Consider the following 23589-nt stretch of genomic DNA (forward strand, 5'->3'; position numbering starts at 1 on the left):
TAGGAGTAAGAGAGAAAGCTAAAGTTTTTGCTCAGACTGCCATAATGAATTCCTTTACGTTTTTTTAGACTCTGTAAAAAAAAAAAAAAAAAAAAAATTTTTTTTTTTATTACAGGCTAATTTAACATATTGGATAACACCAAAAACAAACAAACCAAAAACCTGTGTCCTAAGTGCATTACATTCATTATTTCATTTAATGAAACCAGGTACAATGCTTACGAATATTTATACTACTAAAACAGAAATACATACCTGTCTATCATTTTCTTTTTGTCCGAAGTCAACATTGGCGAGTTTCACAGAACCTTCTTCTTTTTTATCTGGGTCATTAAATGGTACCACTTCAAATCAATTCCAGGGATAGAATCATATATAATAGTAAATATTTAACCTAACCTTATAATTTTTTTTATAATTAAAAAAATCAAGTCTATATAATTTAATTAAAAATATGATTTAAAATTAAATATTAAATTAAAATTATTAAGTAAATCTTAATGTGAACTCTGAATGTGAAATGAAAACCTGACAAAGCTATATCTTTATAACTGGGAACCAAAGACAGAGTGGTGATATTAACAACTGAAGACAAAAAAACTCAGCCCAGTAAATTTAATCTAATCTGCAGATTCACTGAATTAAACATGATCCAAGTATCTTAGTGACTAAATTACAGATATCATTAACACAAGTCAGCTATCTACTCCAATCACACATGCTGATAAAAAAAAAAACACTGTTGAGTCGATTCCAACTAATACTGACCCCGTAATTTTTTTTTTTTAGCGTTTCCAAGGCTGTAAATCTCTATAAAAACAGACTGCCACATCTTTCTCCCATGAAGCCGCTAATGGTTTTGAACAGCCAACCTTGTGGTTAGATTTTGATTGCTTTAACCACTGCACGACCAGGGCTCCTTTATGCTAATAATACAACTCCTCAAATGAAAAATATACAATTATTCATCCTTCTCTGACAGCTATCAGATCATGATACTTTTTTACATTATGTGAGTGATTTCTCTCTTGAAGAGAAAAAAAGTATAGGAAGACATATCTTGCCTGCTCTCAGAAAGAATCCTAACTCTATAGATCCCTGGTATTTGTTCTTGTTTATTATACCAAATGATAACTAAAATTGCTTCTTTTCTGTTTCTTCTTCTGTTAGCAAAGAATATTAAGTTTTCCAATAATAAAAAAATACTGTACCTGTAACTCTCAGTTCTGAAGAATGCATCTTTACTGGTCTGATGAATTTCTGAGATTCGTAAGGAAGAAATAATTGACTGTTCTGATGTTTTTTCTCCAATACAAGTCCCTGTTCATCTTTTTCAAATATTCTGAAGAGTGAATTTAAAAGACTTTTAAAAAATATCAAACCAATCTACACCAAAACTTTATCCATAAACAGCATGCTTTAGGTTTCAGAGTACTAGGGACTTCAAAAAAATTATTTACAAACAAATCAAATAGCATGATTACAGAAGGCATTATAACAGTATTACAATCAGAAATGAGTCTTTGAAGTTTACTGGAAGGAAAGTTTAATTGAGTTTTCCCTAAATTAAAAAAGTAGAATAGACATTCTCAAAATATATATCAAGTAAAAATTACTAGTTATATAAATTCCTCTAAATATTCGAAATGTTTATAATATTAAAAAATTGTCAATAAAGTAAAAGTCTGTACACTGACCTATTTTTCCATCCAATTTCATTATAAAATTAAAGACACATTACCACAGATGTGAGATTTGGGAGTAAGGGAATCAAGAAAAGTAACTGGTCAGGGAAATTAACTTGAGAAATGAGCGTATTGAAAAATCTGGTAAGTGCAATGGAGCCTAAGGAGAGGAACTTAAAAAGAATAAAAAAGGGTATCAACAGAAAAAGTAGAAAGTTTATCAGAAACAGTAATTAGGTACATCTGTTTTTCTGCTGCACAATAACAGGTAATAGCAATCTTTTTTAATGCCTCCACCACCTCTTCTGCCACCACTGATGCCTATTTTCATTACTATCAGGATGAAAGGCAAGGAAACCTATGAAGCCAGAGATTCAGTAGCATCCTTTGGCTCATCTTCACTCTCTGTGGCAAATGAAAACTGGTCAAACTGGTGACAGGATGATAAAAAGGTAAAATACATTGCTACTCTCAAAACTGCTTCTCTTGTTTTAGTCCTATTACTGACTGTCATGGAAAACTGGATGAAATGTTACAACTGACAGGTTACAGGAAAGATATGCTACTGCTTTCCCATGTTTCCTTACACATTATCTTTGGATTTACTAGTAACAAGCAGTTTTAAGTATTAGCTCTTAATATTTGAAGGTATAAATTATATTTTTTCCGAAGAAATGAGTATATAAGAAAACCCAGTGCTGTCGAGTCAATTCCAACTCATAATGACCCTATAGGACAGAGTAAAAATTATTTATATACCGTATGTATTAATGGCTTGGGATAGAATATAAAATTAAACTTTTAGACTCAGAATATCTGCTCACATAAAATCCAATTTTAAATTTTGCCTATACCTTTCTTTCAATTCCTTTCTCTTTTCTATAATGTTATTCTTTTCTTTCAAAGTTTCTGAAAGATTCTTAGTTTCGTAAAGTCTTGCAATTTGCTAAAAAGAAAGATAATCAAAAATAAGTCAAAATAATTACCTGCAAAGTATTAAGGAACATATGCTTTATCTTAACTAATAAAATTATTTTTTCTACATGTCACAAGATTTATATTTTGATAGTATTTGCCACCTTTTATTGAAAGTTGCTAAAACCAAGTTAAAATTAACAATAAATCACATCCTTTTACTTTTCCTTACAGCTCTATTAGCAAACCTAGATTTCAATGAACTTCTATTTTCTCCTTAAAAAAAGGAAAATTAGAAATAGACATTGATTTCTTACATATGCACATACCCAGAACCCAGTGCCATCGAGTTGATTCCGACTCATGGCAACCCTATAGGACAGAGTAGAACTGCCCCATAGAGTTTCCAAGGAGCGCCTGGCAGATCTGAACTGCCAACATAGTTACCATATATTTTAAAGGAAACGGCACCCAGTTTCTTCGCAATATCAAAATGATATTGCTGTTATTTTGTTACCTCATACCTATGAATAATAAATATACAATCTTAAACAGGATTTTTAAAAATTTAGAAAATTGGGTATTATACTCTTTTTTCTCACAATTTGAAAGCAACTTTGATGTGTTCTCATACCTGCATGAATGAAAGCCACTACAACTCAATGAATGACATTAACAATGCATTCAAAAAAATACCACGCACCATCATTTTGAAGGCTAAACTAGTTCTAGGGTAGCTCTGGAAAAGTTACAGTCTAGTCATAAATTTATCAAGATTAAGTTCTTTAAACCATTTACTCTCTTTGCTCCCTTTTTAACAAGACTTTTGTAGCTTTTTTAATGCTTTTAAATTCCTGCTATTAAGCTACTATCTTCTTTCCTCTTCTTTCTTCCATCTCCAATGGAAGTTAAACTATTCCCCCAAACTCAGTAACTAAAACACATTTTGGCTCCAAAGGTAATCTGAGGCATTAACATTCAGTAGCTAAAACACATTTTGGCTCCAAAGGTAATCTGAGGCAAATAAATTATTTTAACTATCTTCCCTCTGACATACTCTCAGTATAAAAATAATACATCTTCCCAGTATTAAACAATTTCACTAGTAACTTAGAAGTAAATCTACTATTTTTACTGAACGGAATAACACTGGGTCCATATATTAAAATCAGTCCTTTGAAATGAACTACCTACAAAGTGCCAGATGAATCCTGCTGATATTGTTTTAGCAATAACTTTAAAACATATTTTATTTCACATATAGACATTCAAATTGAATTTAAAACAAAATTGCAGAAAATATCACTGAGTTCTGAGAATCATTCTTCTAATATTGTTTTAACAATGTTTCTAAATTTAACAGAAATTCCTTTTGAATTAACTTCAAAACTTTAAGCCTTATCTTAATCATTTCTCCATGTTTCAGCTCTCTTGAAAATAGCTCTTCCAAGGCTACAACACCATTATACATACACATTTATATATACATTAGAAACATAGAACAAAATATATACCTGGTTTAAGTAATTAATTTCCATTTCCATTTCATCTACTTCTTTCTCCAATTCGGATGAGCTTCTGGTAAAATTATTGGCAAGTTTAAGAATTTCTTGTGTTTTACATCTCATATTAACCCTTTTATGTTAAGGAACTATGTCATACAAGTAAGATTTATATTTATGTATATCAGAAATAATAATAATATTATGTAACATCACGATAAACAGAGAAAATGCTGAAGTTGTCAAGGATTTCATTTTACTTGGATCTACAATCAATGCCCGTGGAAGCAGCAGCCAAGAAATCAAATGATATATTGCATTGGGCAAATCCGCTGCAAGAGATCTCTTTAAAGTGTTAAAAAGCAAAGATGTCACTTTGAGGACTAAGGTTTGCCTGACCCAAACTATGGTATTTTCAATCACCTCACATGCATGTGAAAGCTGGACAATGAATAAGGAAGATTGATGAATAATTGATGACTTTGAATTATGTCTTGGTGAAGAATACTGAATATACCATGCACTGCCAGAAGAATAAACAAATCTATTTTGGAAGAAGTAAGCCAGAATTCTCCTTAGAAGCAAGGATGGCGAGGCTTCATCTCATGTACTTTGGACATGTTATCAAGAGGCATCGGTCCCTGGAGAAAGACATCATGCCTTGTAAAGGATCAGCAAAAGGGAGGAAGACCCTCAACAAGATGTATTGACACAGTGGCTGCAACAATGGGCTCAAGCACAGCAATGATTGTGAGGATGGCACAGGACCAGGCAGTATTTCATTCGGTTGTACATACGGTTGCCGTTAGTTGGAGCTGACTCAATGGCACCTAATAACAACATTATTTACATGTATGTTTCATATAAGCAATAAGTAATATTAATAATAGTATCTGCAAGTTCAAGCTGAAACTGAAGAAAATCAGAGCAAAAGCATTCGACTGTGTGGATCATAACAAATTACAGATAACACTGTGAAAAATGGGAATTCCAGAACACTTAACTGTGCTCATGAGGAACCTTTACATAGATCAAGAAACAGTTGTTCGGACAGAACAAGGGGATACTGATTGGTTTAAAGTCAGGAAAGGTGTGCATCAGGGTTGTATTCTTTCACCATACCTATTCAATCTGTATGCTGAGCAAATAATACGAGAAGCTGGACTGCATAAAGAATGGGGCATCAGGATTGGAGGAAGACTCATTAACAACCTGCGTTATGCAGATGACACAACCTTACTTGCTGAAAGTGAAGAGGACTTGAAGCACTTACTAATAAAGATCAAAGACCACAGCCTTCAGTATGGATTGCACCTTAACATAAAGAAAACAAAAATCCTCACAACTGGACCACTGAGCAACATCATGATAAACAGAGAAAATACTGAAGTTGTCAAGGATTTCATTTTACTTGGATCCACAATCAACAGCCACAGAAGCAGCAGTCAAGAAATCAAAAGACACATTGCATTGCGTAAATCTGCTGCAAAGGACCTCTTTAAAGCATTGAAGAGCAAAGATGTCACCTTGAAAACTAAGGTGCGTCTGACCCAAGCCGTGGTATTTTCAATCACATCATATGCATGTGAAAGCTGGACAATGAATAAGGAAGACTGAAGAAGAATTGACACCTTTGAATTGTGGTGTTGGCGAAGAATATTGAATATACCACGGACTGCCAAAAGAACGAACAAATCTGTCTTGGAGGAAGTACAGAATGCTCCTTAGAAGCAAGGATGGCGAGACTGCATCTTACATACTTTGGACATGTTGTCAGTAGGGATCAGTCCCTGGAGAAGGACATCATGCTGGGCAGAGTACAGGGTCAGCGGAAAAGAGGAAGACCCTCAACGAGGTGGACTGACACAGTGGCTGCAACAATGAGCTCAAGCATGACGACGACTGTGAGAATGGCAGGGGACTGGGCAGTGTTTCGTTCTGTTGCGCATAGGGTCGCTACGAGTTGGAACTGACTCAACGGCGCCTAACAACAAGAAATAATAGTATCTAGAAACAGAGGTAAGATTAATATAAACATTGGGCAGACTCACAGATGTAACTTACTATTTATCTAGGTTACATACTGAGCTTAAAAATAACCTTTCATCCAAAATATTTGTTAGGATTTTTTCTTTCAGTTAAATATTTTCATAGGGTGTTTTTTGTTGTTGTTTTGTTTTTATCCAGGATGACCATGTTATTTGGTGTGAATGATAATACATAATCATGTCTAAACTTAACTCCTTAAGTTTCCATTATTTATTGGTTCCAAAGCCAAAATTAAAATTCACCCAATTTCCCTTGTCTTGATTTTTTTTTTTTTTGCTCTATAAAGTTCATGAGTGCACTCTACAAAACTCAGAAGAGGGCTAGATCTTTCATCTGGATTTTCTGCTTGACCTGGATTTAAGCCTAATTTCAAGTAGAGAATTTCTCAGCTATTAACAGATGTACTGTGTGGTTTTAGCTAATACATTTTCCTAAATTACAATCCATTTAAGGGAATTAAAAAAGGAATAGAGTAGTGGCAGTGAACAAAAACTCCACAGAAAATGTCAGACCTTTCCTATCTGCCTTAAAAAATATGATTCATATGCTGGAACACAAAATTTCAGGTGAATATTCTTTATATCACTATGTTTTTTATCAGAATTCTTAATTTAAATTTTAGATAAACCAAAAAAATCAAACCCATTGCACACCGAGTTAATTCTGACTCAACAACCCTACAAGGCAGAGTAGAATTGCTCCACAGGTTTCCAAGGAGCAGCTGGTGGATTCAAACTGCCAACCTTCTGGTTAGCAGCCAGGCTCTTAATTAGGAAACGCATGTTTAAATTCTAATCTTCAATTCTTCTACCTCCATTCATCTCTTCTTGTTTGTCATATAGCCTCACATCTCATCCCACCTCACATCCCACTCCCTAGGCTCCTGTAGTACCTTCTGCACCTACCAAGTTCTGCCCCTCCCCACTGAGAAGTTAAGCACAGATGGGCAGGAAATGGACATCTCAGATTAGAATAGGGTAAAATCAAAACATGGAGTGAGCAAGTAGTAGAAGAGTTAAACGGATGATTTAGGATGAAGCAGACAGGAAGCAAGGTACAATGCAAGGATAAAGAAGACTTAGTACAGTGAAGTTATAATCTGATAGGAAAGGCTATGAAGGATTATGGAGGTTAGAAGAGGGTTAAAGTTCCAAATTCATTATTAGGGAAGATTTCTCTGACAAAACAAGCAAGAATTAGATCAATTAAGAATTACTTAAGCATCTATTACAGTGCCACTGTATTAGATTATTTCTTTATGTGTCTGTCTCACCTACTAAGCTGCAAGCTCCTTGGAAGAAATTTTGTATCTTTTTTGATACTGCCTGGCACAAGGTAAGTTGTACAGATGAATAAAAAATTGTAACTCACCTCCTTACCACCTTCCATCCTAGTAAAGAATAACCAATTTATTTAATTGGAACTCCCTCTTTGGTTAAGACAGAGCAATATGACCTTTTCATTAAGATATACCACTAAAAGCCAGATACATATACCATTTTATTCTCATAAAATTTCCTGCTTCTGATCACATGGACATACATGAAAACTAGTCCCAGATGGCCTTTAAAGTAAACTAAAATTTTAATTAAACAAAAAACAAATTCACATGATTCTTACCAAGGAAACATAATAAAAATTAAAATACTGAAATAATACTTATCTAATAAAAATTCTAGGTAGAAAGACAATTGTGGATACATGTGTAATGTCCATTTAGTAAGTGATGGAAAGGGAGCAGGCACTGAAAAACAAAACCATAGTTCAGACTGATTTATTATATTCTTTTCATTATAAATATACCATTATTAAAACAATATATAACAAGAATGTTAATACCTAGAAATTCCATAAAAATAGTTTCATTCATTTTTAGTTGTTCAGAGCATGCCAATACTCTGTTCTGAATTTTTTCATGTTCTGTTTTCTTCTCATAATATTCACGTGAAAAAGGTGCTTCTGAATATTTTAGTTGGTATTGCTTCAAAACATCTTTATACTGGCATACATAGCTATGGTACATTTTTCTGTTAAAATTATAAGAAAGAAATGATGGCTATATAGAAAAGTATATGTAAAAACTATGTAAATATCACTTGTTAAAGTCTACTAAATTAAGCATAAAAGACAAATCAAATATCTACTTACCCTTGTTTCCCTCAATACTGTCTGCAAACTTTCCATAACTCCATCACATTTCTCTACTCTTTTTCTCCACTACCTGAGTTATTCATTCCTTAATCCTCTTCAGTAAAATTTCACACCCACCATTCTAATAAAACTCCTTTTCCCAGGGTCATCAATGAACTAATCTGTTCAATTCTATTATCTCTTTAGTGCTCATCCTAATTGACACTGCAGAATCTGGTTCTTTTGATCATTTACTTCTTCATGAACCTCTAATCTCCCTGGGTTCTGAGTATTTTCCCCACTTCAGCTACCTCTGTGACTGTGACTTTTTAATATCCTTCAATTTTCTAAGCTAAAATTATCACATGAAGTCATGTTCTTAGTGTTAGAACTCTGAGCTCACAATCATTCATGTATATCTCAGACCTATTTTATAAAGAAAATTTCAGCACTGTTTGAAGGAACTTCTCCAGTCCATCTCAGGTAAAGGTGAAAGAGTCATCTATTTAGGCACAAGTCTTGAATGGGACACTTAATTTTATAAAAGTGTGTTAATCCTTTTTTCTCATTTAACCAGTGCTTGATCTGCAACAGGGGTCAGCAAACTATTGCCCATAGGCCAAATCCAGCCTGCCTCCTGTTTTGGTACAGCCTATGAACTAAGAATGGTTTTTACACTTCTAAATAATTGGAAAAAAAAATCCAAAGAATAATATTTCAGGACACATTAAAATTATATAAAATTAAAACATCAGTGTCCATAAATAAGGTTTTATTGGAATATAGTTCATTCATTTACGTATTGTTAAAACTGCTTTTGCACCACAACAGAGTTGAGTAGTTACAACACTGCATGGCTCAAAACCAAAAACCGAACCCAGTGCCCTGGAGTTGATTCCGACTCATAGCAACCCTATCAGATAGAGTACAACTGCCCCATAGAGTTTCCAAAGAGCGCCTTGTGGATCTGAACTGCTGACCTTTTGGTTAGCAGCCATAGCTCTCAATTACTACACCACCAGGGTTTCCCTATGGCTCATAAAGCCTAAAATATTTACTATCTGACCCTTTACAAAAAAAGTTTGCTTACCCTGATCTACGACATCAAAAATGTTCAATCTGGTTCCTTATAGAATACATACGTTTGAATCTTTTTACTCTATTTTTATCAAATACTTAGTTTCAAGAAATAATATTTATAGAAAAATTTGTGAAAAATATAAACTCCTTATGTTCCTCAAGATTTTCTAAATTTTGTATCTTGGATCAAGACATTCTACGTGGGAAAATTCTTAAAAGATACTGTAATGATTACCTCACCTTAGAAGAAAAGAAAAACAATGTTCATAAACTGTTATGGATAATCAGAAGAAAAATAAAAGTAACAGCCTTATATTGCTCTGAATCTTAAGAATGTTTTCATTTCTTAACATTACTAAACCCCGTCCCCTTTAGCAGGATAAAGAGAGTTGAGCCCAAAACCATCAAACTCCTATTCCCCTAAATGCATATTTTCTAATGAAGCTCTCACTTCTAATATAACGACTTGGGGAAATGGTCCAGGGAGAGGAGAAATATAGGTGAGACTAAGCCTGGGTCACCAGTTTCAAATGAGATTAGCAAACCACATCCATCCTGTTCGTACTGTATATTCACACTCACTCTTCTAACATATTCCATATAGGAACTTTGGCAGAGGCCAGCATAGCCAAGTCATAGTTCAAGAAGAGTCATTACTGTCACATTCGCTGCCAGCAATGCTAGTCTTAGTGATGGGAGAGTAGGAGAAGTTAGCTGGTGCCTCTTCTTTCATTATCCACGACACCAACAAATCAACTCTTCCTTTTACAAATAAATGCCTAGTGCTGAGTCATCAACTAATCAACCTACGTGGTTGGTTTAGGGAAGAATTTAATACCTTTTTCCACTCGGCTAGCTCAGAGACATCAGCTATAACAAACACTATCTTAACATAACTAATTATGTTAAAAATAAAAACATTTTTATTTTCTAAATTAGGTGAAATTTTAGTGTTATATAATATATTCAAAGTCCCTCACTTTACTTTTTTCATTATATTCACTGATTACATTATACCATGTGACTGTCAGTTTGTCATACTGTAGTAGATTGCATGTTTCTATGATACTGGAAGCTTTGCCACTGGTATTTCAAATACCATCAGGGTCACTCTCAGTGGTCAGGTTTCAGCAGAGCTTCTAGACTAAGACAGACTAGTTAGAAGAACCTGACAGTCTACTTCTGAAAAAACTGGCCAGTGAAAACCTTATGAATAGCAGTGGAACACTGTCTGATATAGTGCTGGAAGATGAGCCCCCCAGGTTGGAAGGCACTCAAAATACGAGTAGAGAAGAGCTGCCTCCTCAAAGAAGAGTCAACCTTAAAGACATGGAGGGAGTCAAGCTTTCGGGACCTTCTTTTGCAGAGGTGGCACGACTCAAAATGAGAAGAAACAGCTGCAAACATCCATGAATAATCAGGAACTGGAATGTACAAAGTATGAATCTCAGAAATGAAATGGAATGCATCAACATCAGTATCCTAGGCATTAGCGAGCTGAAATGGACTGGTATTGGCCATTTTGAATAAGACAATCATATGGTCTACTACACCAGGAACGACAAATTGAAGAGGAATGGGACTATTATTCAAATTTACACACCAACCACTAAGGCCAAAGATGAAGAAATTGAAGATTTTTACCAACTTCTGCAGACTGAAATTGATCAAACATGCGATCAAGATGCATTGATAATTACTGGCGACTGGAATATGAAAGTTGGAAACAAAGGATTGGTAGTTGGAAACAAAGGATTGGTAGTTGGAAAATATGGCCCAGAGACTGCATGATAGGCTTTTGCAAGACCAACAACTTCTCCGTTGTAAATACCTTTTTTTCAACAACACAAATGGCAACTATACACTTGGACCTTGCCAGAGGGAATACACAGGAATCAAGTTAACTACATTTGTAAAAAGAGATGATGGAAAAGCTCAATATAATCAGTCAAAACAAGGCTACGGGCCAACTGCAGAACAGACCATCAATTGCTCACATGCAAGTTCAAGTTGAAGAAAATTAGAACAAGCCCACAAGAGGGAAAGTACGACCTTGACTATATCCCACCTGAATTTAGAAACCATCTCAAGAATAGATTTGATGCACTGAACACTAATGTCAGAAGACCAGACATGTTGTGGACTAACATCGAGGACACCATACACGAAGAAAACAAGAGCTCACTAAAGAGACAGGAAAGAAAGAAAAGACCAAAATGGACGTCAGAAGAGACTCTGAAACTTACTCTTGAAAGCAGAGTAGCTAAAGCAAAAGGAAGAACTGATGAAGTAAAAGAGCTGAATAGAAGATTTCAAAGAGTGGCTCGAGAAGACAAAGTTAAGTATTGTAGTGAAATGTGCAAGGACCTGGAAATAGAAAACCAAAAGGGAGGAATATGCTTAGCATTTCTCAAGCTGAAAGAATCAAAGAAAAAATTCAAACTTCAAGTTGCAATACTGAAGGATTCTATGGGGAAGATATTAAACAACGCAGGAAGCATCAAAAGAAGTTGGAAGGAATACACAGAGTCACTGTACCAAAAAGAACTGGTTGAGTTTCAACCATTTCAGGAGGTAGCATATGATCAAGAACTGATGGTGTTGAAGGAAGAAGTTTAAGTTTCACTGAAGACATTGGTGAAAAATCAAGCCTCCAGGAATTGATGGAGTACCAATTCAGATATTTCAACAAACAGATACAGCACTGGAAGCACTCACTCGTCTGTGCCAAGAAATTTGGAACACAGCTACCTGGCCAATCGACTGGAAGAAATCCATATTTGTACACATTCCAAAGAAAGGCGATCCAACAGAATGTGGAAATTATCAAACCATATCATTAACATCATACACAAGTAAAATTCTGCTGAAGATCATTCAAAAGCAGTTGAGTGGTATATCAACAGGAAACTGCCGGAAATTCAAGCTGGATTCAGAAGGGGACGTGGAACACAGGCTATCACTGCTAAGGTCAGATGGATCATGGCTGAAAGCAGAGAATACCAGGAAGATGTTTACCCATGTTTTACCAACTATGCACTCAACTGTGTGGGTCATAACAAATTATGGATAACATTGCGAAGAATGGGAATTCCAGAACACTTAATTATGCTCATGAGGAACCTGTACTTAGACCAGGAGACAGTCAATTTGAACAAGAAGGGGATACTGTGTGGTTTAAAATCAAGAAAGGTGTGCCTCGGGGTTGTATTCTTTCACCATACTTTATTCAATCTGTATGCTGAGCAAATAATCTAATAAACTGTACTATACGAAGAAGAACACGGCATCAGAATTGGAAGAAGACTCGTTAACAACCTGCAATATTCAGTTGACACAACCCTGCTTGCTGCAAAAGATCTCTTTAAAGTGTTAAAAAGCAGATGTCACTTTAAGGACTCAGGTGCCCCTGACCTAAACCATGGTATTTTCAATCACCTCATATGCATGTGAGAGCTAGACAATGAGTAAGAAACACCAAAGAAGAACTGATGCCTTTGAATTAGGTGTTGATAAAGAATACTGAATATACCATGGACTGCTTGGAAGAAGTACAGCCAGAAGGCTCCTTGGAAGCAAGGATAGTGAGACTTTGTAGCACGTACTTTGGACATGTTATCAGGAGGGACCAGTCCCTGGAGAAGGATATCATGCTTGCTAAAGTACAGGGTCAGCAAAAAAGAGGAAAACCCTCAACAAAATGGACTGACACAGTGGCTACAACAATGGACTCAAGCATAACGATTGTGAGGATGGCGCATGACTGGGCAGTGTTTCGTTATATTGTTGGCAGGGTCACTACGTGTTGGAACCGACATGATAGCACCTAACAACAACAGTTACATTTAGTTTCCAAGACCATGTAATCATACACATAATAAAACAAACCAACATAATTATCAGTGCTCCTCCATTAACCATAACCACCCAAATCAATCAATAAAGTCTCAAAAACAGAAGTTTGATATAAAATAACCTTCAAAAGTCAATAACCCAAATTTGTCATAAACTAATTCTATAGATTCCCCCCAGATGTTTGCCTATACCAGTTCAATCATAAAGACCGTTATTTGAAGCATTTTGCTATAATTGCTACTGATAGTTTTATATCTAAAGACACATTTAAACACAGCCGGGGTAGAGAGAGCTTCCCCAAAAGTAAGTAGACCTCCAATGGCACCCAAAGAGTCCAAAATATTTTGTATACTTAAAAAAATATTTTAAATTTTCCCTTAGCATATGTTTGTACATTTTTCAGTTAACAGTCTTACCAAGCATAAAGTCCTATTAACACTAGCTTATAGAATTAAAAAAATTTTTTTATAGAATTGAAAAGCTTAATGTATATACTGTACTTGTCTTTTTCAACAGTTTCTTGATAAACTGTAAATTGGTTCTGCATATAATCTTCATGTTTATGAAAGACACCACATGTTGGCTTCCAGCTACAGAAAAAAATTATATTTGTAATTAATACCTCAGAATGAGAAATAAATCGACAGAGATAATAAAAAATGAATGCAATAATTTAAAGATAATGGAATCATTCTCTTCCTGGAGAAAACTAGTTTACATGAAAAAAAATAGTCTCATCTCCCATAATCACCATTACTACCATTCATGTACTTATACATATGTTCAAATATCCATTAATTTCTACATAAAACCTATTTTGGAACCATGACTAGAGAAGGATCAGATGTTGTACGGCATTTTTATCATACACTCTGCAACACACCAACATCAGCATTTCTTTCTCATCATATTTCTTTAAGATCTTGGCGAAGAAAGTCGTTTGGAGTAAGCACTCAAACAGCTGGGATAAGGCTAAAAAGAGGCTTTTTTTTCCCTTCCAAACTTAGAAAAGCATGTTATTACACCCTTCTGAGCTAGAAAGAAAGAGACCACGCTAATATGAACTCTAAAATTAGGTAACAAGAATAAAGTTAATATCAATCTTATACATTGTTTCATTACCTGACTTGAAAAAAAAATTATCAGTAAATAAATCTAAAATTAGCACACACCATGGCAGCTTCCATTCTACATATCGCTCGAAAAATTTCCTCTTGCTTTTTTTTCTACTTTTTTTTTCCCAGATTTAAAAAGTATACATGCCCACTATGGAAACACACAAAAGTATATAGAAACAAAAAAAGATCATCTATATGCTCAACACTGAATAATTACTATTATTAATAGTTTCCAGATTTTATTATACATACTTGAACATTGTTGAGATCATAACTCACATATAATAACATATCCTCCTTCATCACTTACTTTTAACTTATATACATTTTCCTTATCACTAAGAATTCATTGTAAAGATTTCAATGATACGTAATATTCTGTAATTTATGCAGTCATTCCCATATTGTTGGCCATTTGTGCTTAATCTAGGTTTCCCTATCACATACAGAACTTGTTCTTAAATATTTGTCTGCATTTCTGTTCATTTCCTTAGAAAGGATTCCTCAAAATGGAATCATAAGGTCAAGGGTCATGTATACATATATCCTGACTGTTTTAGAAATTCAATAGTAAATACATGTTTACTGAGAAGATATTCATTGTAACCATTTTCATATATATCTTTCTGGGCTTTTTCTAATTATATGTAAATATACAATTACTAACTGCATTTATATTATGAATATTCTTTTATAACCTGCTTTGTTCAATTTGTAGAATACTATTAACATTTGTCAATAAATATATACCTATTTTACTGGCTTCTCAGTGTTCATTCATATGGATATGCCCAAATTCATTCAATTAATTCCATAATGTTGAATTAGAGTTGTTCCCAATGCTTTGTTATTATTAAAAGTTAAGATAAACACCTTAATGTAATGTTGTACATGACATCTTTGAAAGAATGACTATTCCCTGATGAAAAAATTCTCAGAAATAGAACACTTAACCAAAAGTCATAATTTTTTTTTATTAACTTTTATTGAGCTTCAAGTGAACGTTTACAAATCAAGTCAGACTGTCACATATAAGTTTACATACACCTTACTCCGTACTCCCACTTGCTCTCCCCCTAATGAGTCATCCCTTCCAGTCTCTCCTTTCGTGACAATTTTGCCAGCTTCCAACTCTCTCTATCCTCCCATCCCCCCTCCAGACAGGAGATGCCAACACAGTCTCAAGTGTCCACCTGATATAATTAGTTCACTCTTCATCAGCATCTCTCTCCCACCCACTGTCCAGTCCCTTCCAAGTCTGATGAGTTGTCTTCGGGGATGGTTCCTGTCCTGGGCCAACAGAAGGTTTGGGGACCATGACCGCCAGGATTCCTCTAGTCTCAGTCAGACCATTAAGTATGGTCTTTTTATGAGAATTTGGGGTCTGCATCCCACTGATCTCCTGCTCCCTCAGGGGTTCTCTGTTGTGCTCCCTGTCAGGGCAGTCATCGATTGTGGCCGGGCACCAACTAGTTCTTCTGGTCATAACTATTTTTTAAGTTTATAAAAATATACACTGAAACGTCATCCAAACAGTTTATACCAGTGTACATTCCTACAGTGTACGTAAGAGCTGATTTTCTTATTCCTTGGTCAGTAAAAAAAATACTAGGTGTTAATTTCCTTAAATCGCTTTAAACTTAAAGGCAGAAAAAAACAGTATTTCATTGTTGCTTTAATTTAGATCTTTGCTTATTAGTAATGCTGAGCATTTGTCCACATGTTTCTTAGACTTATGCATTTCCTGCTTTGTTATTTGCCTCTTTAGTTTTTTTTTTTTTTTTAACCTATTTTTCTAACCCTTCGTGTGTTTGTCAGTTTGTCGTACCGTGGGGGCTTGTGTGTTGCTGGGATGCTAGAAGCTATGCCACCGGTATTCAAATACCAGCAGTGTCACCCATTGAGGACAGGTTTCAGCTGAGCTTCCAGACTAGGACAGACTGGGAAGAAGGACTTGGCAGTCTACTTCTGAAAAGTATTAGCCAGTGAAAACCTTATGAATAGCAGCAGAGCATTGTTTGATACAGTGCTAGAAGATGAGCCCCCAGGTTGGAAGGCACTCAAAAGAAGACTGGGGAAGAGCTGCCTCCTCAAAGTAGAGTCGACCTTAATTACGTGGATGTAGTCAAGCTTTTGGGACCTTTGTTTGCTAATGTGGCATGACTCAAAATGAGAAGACACAGCTGCAAACATCCATTAATAATCGGAACCTGGAATGTATGAAGTATGAATCTAGGAAAATCGGAAATCGTCAAAAATGAAACGGAATGCATAAACATCGATATCCTAGGCATTAGTGAGCTGAAATGGACTGGTCTTGGCCATTTTACATCGGACAATCATACATTCTACTATGCTGGAAATGACAGCCTGAAGAGGAATGGTGTTGTATTCCTTGTGGAAAAGAACATTTCGAGATCTATCCTGCTGTACAATGCTGTCAGTGATAGAATAATACCCATACGCCTACAAGGAATACCAGTTAATATGACTATTATTCAAATTTACACACCAACCACTAAGGCCAAAGATGAAGAAATTGAAGGTTTTTATCAGCTTCTAGGAAACCCTGGTGGCGTAGTGGTTAAGCGCTACGGCTGCTAATCAAAAGGTGGGCAGTTCAAAGCCGCCAGGCGCTCCTCAGAAACTCTGTGGGGCAGTTCTACTCTGACCTATAAGATCACTATGAGTTGGAATCAACTCGACGGCAGTGAGTTTTATCAGCTTCTACAGCCTGAAATCGATCGAACATGCAATCAGGATGCACTGATAATTACCAGTGATTGGAATATGAAAGTTGGAAACAAAGAAGAAGGATCGGTAGTTGGAAAATACGGCCTTGGTGAAAAACAATGCCGGAGATCAAATGACAGAATTTTGCAAGACCAAGGACTTCTTCATTGCAAATACCTTCTTTCAGCAACATAAACAGTGACTATACTTTTTTTTTTATACACATGGACCTTGCCAGATGGAACACACAGGAATCAAACTGACTATATCTGTGGAAAGAGACAATGGAAAAACCCAATATTATCAGCCAGAACAAGGCCAGGGGCCGACTGTGGAATGGACCTTCAGTTGCTCATATGCAAGTTCAAGCTGAAACTGAAGAAAATCAAAGCAAGTCCACGAGAGCCAAAATATGACCTTGAGTATATCCCACCTGAATTTAGAGACCATCTCAAGAACTGATTTGACAGGTTGAATACTAATAACTGAAGACCAGACGAGTTGAGGAATGACATCAAGGACATCATACATGAAGAAAGCAAGAGGTCACTGAAAAGACAGGAAAGAAAGAAAAGACCGGAAAGAAAGAAAAGACCAAGATGGATGTCAGAGGAGACTCTGAAACTTGCTCATAAATGTTGAGAAGCTAAAGAAAAGGAAGAAATGATGAAGTAAAAGAACTGAAAAGAAGATTTCAAAGGGCAACTCAAGAAGACAAAGTATTATAATGACATGTGCAAAGGGCTGGACATAGAAAACCAGAAGGGAAGAACACGCTCGGTTTTTCTCAAGCTGAAAGAACTGAAGAAAAAATTCAAGCCTCGAGTTGCAATAGTGAAGGATTCCATGGGGAAAATACTAAATTACACTGGAAGCATCAAAAGAAGATGGAAGGAATACACAGAATCGTTATACCAAAAAGAATTAGTCAATGTTTAACCATTTCAAGAGGAAGCATATGATCAGGGACTAATGGTACTGAAGGAAGAAGCCCAAGCTGCACTGAAGGTATTGGCAAAAAACAAGGCTCCGGAAATTGACAGAATATCAATTGAGATGTTTTCAACAAATGGATGCAGCACTGGAGGTGCTCACTCGTCTATGGCAAGAAATATGGAAGACAGCTTCCTGGCTAAATGGCTGGAAGAGCTCCATACTTATGCCTATTCCCAAGAAAGGTGATCCAACCAAATGCGGAAATTATAGAACAATATCATTAGTATCGCACGCAAGCAAAATTTTGCTAAAGATCATTCAAAAAAGGCTGCAGCAGTATATCAACAGGGAACTGCCAGAAATTCAGGCCAGTTTCAGAAGAGGACGTGGAACCAGGGATATCACTGCTGATGTCAGATGGATCCTGGCTGAAAGCAAAGAATACCAGAAGGATGTTTACCTGTGTTTTACTGACTATGCAAAGGCATTTGACTGTGTGGATCATAACAAATTATGGATAACAAGAAATTATGGATAACATTGTGAAGAATGGGAATTCCAGAACACTTAACTGTGCTCATGAGGAACCTTTACATAGATCACGAGACAGCTGTTTGGACAGAACAAGGGGATACTGGTTGTTTTAAAGTCAGGAAAGGTGCGTCAGGGTTGTATCCTTTTACCATACCTACTCAATCTGTATGCTGAGCTAATAATACGGGAAGCTGGACTATACGAAGAAGGGGGCATCAGGATTGGAGGAAGACTCATTAACAACCTGTGTTATGCAGATGATGCAACCTTCCTTGCTGAAAGTGAAACGGACTTGAAGCACTTACTAGTGAAGATCAAAGACCACAGCCTTCAGTGTGGATTGCAATTCAACATAAAGAAAACAAAAATCCTCACAACCACACCCATGAGCAACATCATGATAAACGAAGAAAAGGCTGAAGTTGTCAAGGATTTCATTTTACTTGGATCCACAATCAACAGCCATGGAAGCAGCAGTCAAGAAATCAAACGACCCATTGCATTGATCAAGACTGCTGCAAAGGACCTCTTTAAAGTGTTGAAAAGCAAAGATGTCACCTTGAAGACTAAGGTGCGCCTGACCCAAGCCATGGTATTTTCAATTGCATCCTATGTATATGAAAGCTGCACAATGAATAAGGAAGACCGAAGAACTGACGCCTTTAATTGTGGTGTTGGCGAAGAATATACCATGGACTGGCAGAACAACGAACAAATCTGTCTTGCAAGAACTACAACCAGAATGCGTCTTACATACTTTGGACATGTTGTCAGGAGGGATCAGTCCCTGGAGAAGGACATCATACTTGACAAAGTACAGGGTCAGCAGAAAAGAAGACGACCCTCAACAAGGTGGACTGACACAGTGGATGCGACAATGAGCCCAAGCCTAAAGATGTGAAGATGGTGCGGGACCAGGCAGCGTTTTGTTTTGTTGAACACAATGTCACTACGAGTCGGAATCGACTGGACGGCACCTAACAACAACATTTTTCTAACGGGGCTTTTGTCTTTTTTTTTATTATTATTTATTAATTTCTAGAAGTACTTTATATTTTTTAAACTTTTTAAAATAATTTTTATTGTGTTTTAAGTGAATGTTTACAAATCGAGTCAGTCTCTCACACAAAAACTTATATACACCTTGTTACATACTCCCAATTACTCTCCCCCTAACGAGAAAGCCCACTCTCTCCATCTACTCTCTTTTCGTGTCCATTTCCCCAGCTTCTAACCCCCTTCACCTTCTCATCTCCCCTCCAGGCAGAAGATGCCAACATAGTCTCAAGTGTCCACCTGATCCAAGAAGCTCACTCCTCACCAACATCCCTCTCCAACCCATTGTCCAGTATAATCCATGTCTGAAGAGTTGGCTGCGGGAATGGTTCCTGTCCTGGGACAACAGAAGGTCTGGGGGCCATGACCACTGGGGTCCTTCTAGTCTCAGTCAGACCATTAAGTCTGGTCTTTTTTATGAGAATTTGGGGTCTGCATCCCGCTGCTCTCCTGCTCCCTCAGGGGTTCTCTGTTGTGTTCCCTGTCAGGGCAGTCACCCGTTGTAGCCAGGCACCATCTAGTTCTTCTGGTCTCAGGGTTATGTAGTCTCTGGTTCATGTGGCCCTTTCTGTTTCTTGGGCTCATAATTTATTTTTAAAACTTTTATCTTTACTTGATATTTTTCCTAGTTTATCAATTTGTCTTTTATAGTCATTATGGGGTGTTTTCCTTTTTAATTTGTATGTAGTCTTATTTACCCATCTTTCCCTCTGTGGTTTCTGTCTTTGGTGGCATACTTAGAAAAGCCTTTTTCTCCCCCAAATTATACAGGCACCTATATATTTTTTTCTGGTACTTTCATGGATTCATATCTTGTATTTAAATCTCTTAACCTGCATGCTCAAACCATAAACTAGAAGTATTTACAAATTTGAATATATTAAAATAAATGGATCCTATCACTTCTCCTCACCACCCAGCAGAGATTAAGCTTGTTTAAAGTATATCTAGGAAAAGCGTAGGTTCTAAGGTGAAACGATTAATACTTTTCTAGCACTCACTGCAATCAGTTGAGGGAAACCACTGGCAAAACCCACTACAAGAAAACCTAAATCAAAATAATGAGAAAAAATTCAAACAATATATAATTTTCGCCTATCATATTGCCAAAGACTTATAATTCCAGTGTTAGCAAGGGTATGAGAAAGTAGAAACTCACAAATATTGTTGGTGACATGTACAGGGGTATAAGTAGGTATAATCTTCTTGGAGAGCAGTTTGACACTACCGAATATTTAAATGTGCACGCTCTTTGGTCTAGCAATTTCACTTAGAGCAGTAAGTGTATAAATGTGAGGAATCATATCTCCACATCGATTGGGAAGTATTATAAAATACTACAGAGCTGTTAAAAAGAAATCGACACATAATCACATGTTAAGCTTAAAAAGCAAGGTGTAGAATAAGTATAGTATGAACTCATTTTTGTAAAAAGAAAGATATATAGATAGATAGTATATGTGTATATGTAATAATAATGTTAAATATTTAACTATTAAGAGTGATTACCTATAGGAGGAGGACATGGCAGCAGGAAGGAAAAAACTTTTACTTCATACATTTCTACATAGTCTGTAATTTTACACTAGATATAAGCTACTTTTATAATTTTTTAAAACTATTAAAAAGAAAAGTAATAGGGGAAAAAGCCAATAGGTTTACTAAAAGCCAATAGGTAACAATGTTTTTAAACAATATAATTCTATATAGTATAGTACTTAATATACAATGATCAATATAAAATTAAGTTAAAAAAACCAACATATTTTATAAGTATTTGTAACATACGGTAAGGTTCTATTCACAATAAGTCCTTTTTATCTTTTTTAATTGTCAAAAATATATATGTAACAAAACGTGTCATTTCAATATTCTTCACACTATTCACAAAAAGTCTTTGTTTCAAGAATCTAGAACTTGAAGCCATGTTGAAAGAATCCCTAATATATTGAATACTTTTATTTTTAAAAGCTACTAATTTTAGGGTAGATTCCCTTACAAGAAAATAAAAACGAAAATATTCAAAGATGGAAATTATTTTTTAATTTATTTATCTAATACGAATTTTATATACTGAGCCTAGATTATTCAAAATTCTATATTCAGGTTAATTGGATCTGAATTAGTGGGATCTTAAATCTCTTGCTTCTATTTGCCTTTTGAGCCTCCTGTAACTCTTCTCTACAGTGGCATGTAACCAGGCACTTTAAGACATGATCCATCATTTTGCTAATACAGACTACTACTTTAAAGCAACCATTTTTTCAGCTATAAACTCAGAAACCTTGAATAGAAGAATCTTGTGACAATTACTGAAAGTTCATTTCTTTCAAATACTCACTTAGTACAGGTGTCTTTGATCTCCTTACTATGTTTACAGTAATAACCAATTTCTTCATCTGTTGTATTTATAGTTTCATGTATCTTACAAATAATTTTTTTGTTTTCTTTAATATCTTCAAAGCATTCTGGAAATAGGGAATGTTTATTTTCTTAAAAATCATAAATTCAAAATAAACAAATACAGTGGGGAAAAGGGATAAGGCAAATTACCTAAAGGGAGCAGAGTCAGACAATGGAAAGGGCCAGATACTAAGAAGCAGAGAACCCGAACCAGGCTTGAGACTAGACCCAGAAGCTAAGGATTTATTTGAGTATGGAGAGAAATAAATGTCACCCGCCCCTCTTCTCTAATGTAAAAGCGCTAGATTAGGTGATATCTAAGGTCAATTGCATCCTATGATGCTATGAGATCATATAAATAATATTTGTTCATTTATGATACTAATAAAATGCTTTTGTTTTTGATAAATGTTAAGTTTCTATTTATCGATTCCATGTCAATCCATTATTAAGTGCATCTTCAACTCACTTATTTACCAGTGAGTTAACACATAAGAAAAATAAAATGATATAATTTTCTGACAAGATTAAATTCTTCATACTCTGTATTCTTTTTGATCACAGAAAAGATAATGAAATCCTCTTTTCAGAACTATTAAGAAATTCAAAGTTGTATTTTATTACAATAGTTTTTATGTAGAATCCTAAACATGCTGTATTTACATAACTTGCCTTGCCATTTCATTCATACTATTATTTTTCAGAATTATTATTCCTGGAAATATGGAATCCATCAATCTTTGTCCCTGATTTTTTGTGATTTTTATAAAGATAAAAATTTTTTTACTCAAATATTTGAAATAACCAGTATTTTGTAAGCAAAATTACATCTTCTCAACTGCACATAAGGGATCATTTCTGCTTCAAGCAAAATTCTTCAACACAAAATAATTAAATGCTGAATACAGAAATTATTAAAAATTATAATTAAATCACACCTATTTTGCCTTGGGTAAATAGCTCATTACTAGTCATTTGATACAACCGGGACAAATCATAATGCCAACAAGTTGTGCTAAACAGGGCAATTGCATATTCCCTTATATGCCATAAAAAATTAAAAGACTAAAATATCTCTTGGTCTACTTACTATTAATTCGTTGAACCATATCCTCTTTAGTTCTTATGTCTTGATCATACTGGAAAACTAAAAGAAATAATTCTTTTGTGACTTCGTATCATTATTAAAATATCAAATGATAGTAAAAATAGCTACCCATTTCTTTATTTTCATTTTATACCTACCAAATTCTAGCAAAAGTCTGTCCAAGCTGACAAATAGGCTGTCATTCATCTTGGATACTATGTTAAAAAAAAAAAAAAAGACATTCATAAGGAAAGATTTTCTGAAAAGTCATATTTTTGGTAACAAAACTTCACAGAAAAATGTGGGTGGAACGGGAACTGGGGAGGAGAGAGACCCTTTCAATCCACAGCTACATTCCTAGCCTAGCACTGGAAAACCATAAAAAGCAAATCTCAGTTCTGACTCACAGTAATGGACAAGGTGGAACTGCCCCATAGCATTTCCAAGGAGCAACTGGTGGATTCCAACTGCCCACGGTTTGGTTAGCAGCCCAGCTCTTAACCACT

General features: G+C 35.4%; 1 protein-coding gene across 1 annotated transcript in view; it reads right to left on the reverse strand.

The window, feature by feature from the left end:
• The window catches only part of C10H14orf39 (chromosome 10 C14orf39 homolog), a 43899-nt gene extending 20609 nt beyond the window's left edge, over window positions 1-23290 (reverse strand). The window contains exons 1-10 of the mRNA XM_003408689.3: window positions 23242-23290; window positions 23087-23143; window positions 21935-22061; window positions 13717-13806; window positions 7991-8178; window positions 7853-7895; window positions 4115-4235; window positions 2540-2631; window positions 1212-1342; window positions 256-323 (exon numbers count right to left, since the gene is read on the reverse strand). Coding sequence (XP_003408737.1) covers window positions 256-323; window positions 1212-1342; window positions 2540-2631; window positions 4115-4235; window positions 7853-7895; window positions 7991-8178; window positions 13717-13806; window positions 21935-22061; window positions 23087-23143; window positions 23242-23290 — 966 coding nt within the window. The remainder of the gene's footprint in view (window positions 1-255; window positions 324-1211; window positions 1343-2539; window positions 2632-4114; window positions 4236-7852; window positions 7896-7990; window positions 8179-13716; window positions 13807-21934; window positions 22062-23086; window positions 23144-23241) is intronic.
• Window positions 23291-23589: the final 299 nt, after the last annotated feature.

This window comes from Loxodonta africana, chromosome 10 (genome assembly GCF_030014295.1).
Source record: "Loxodonta africana isolate mLoxAfr1 chromosome 10, mLoxAfr1.hap2, whole genome shotgun sequence".
Taxonomy (NCBI): domain Eukaryota; kingdom Metazoa; phylum Chordata; class Mammalia; order Proboscidea; family Elephantidae; genus Loxodonta; species Loxodonta africana.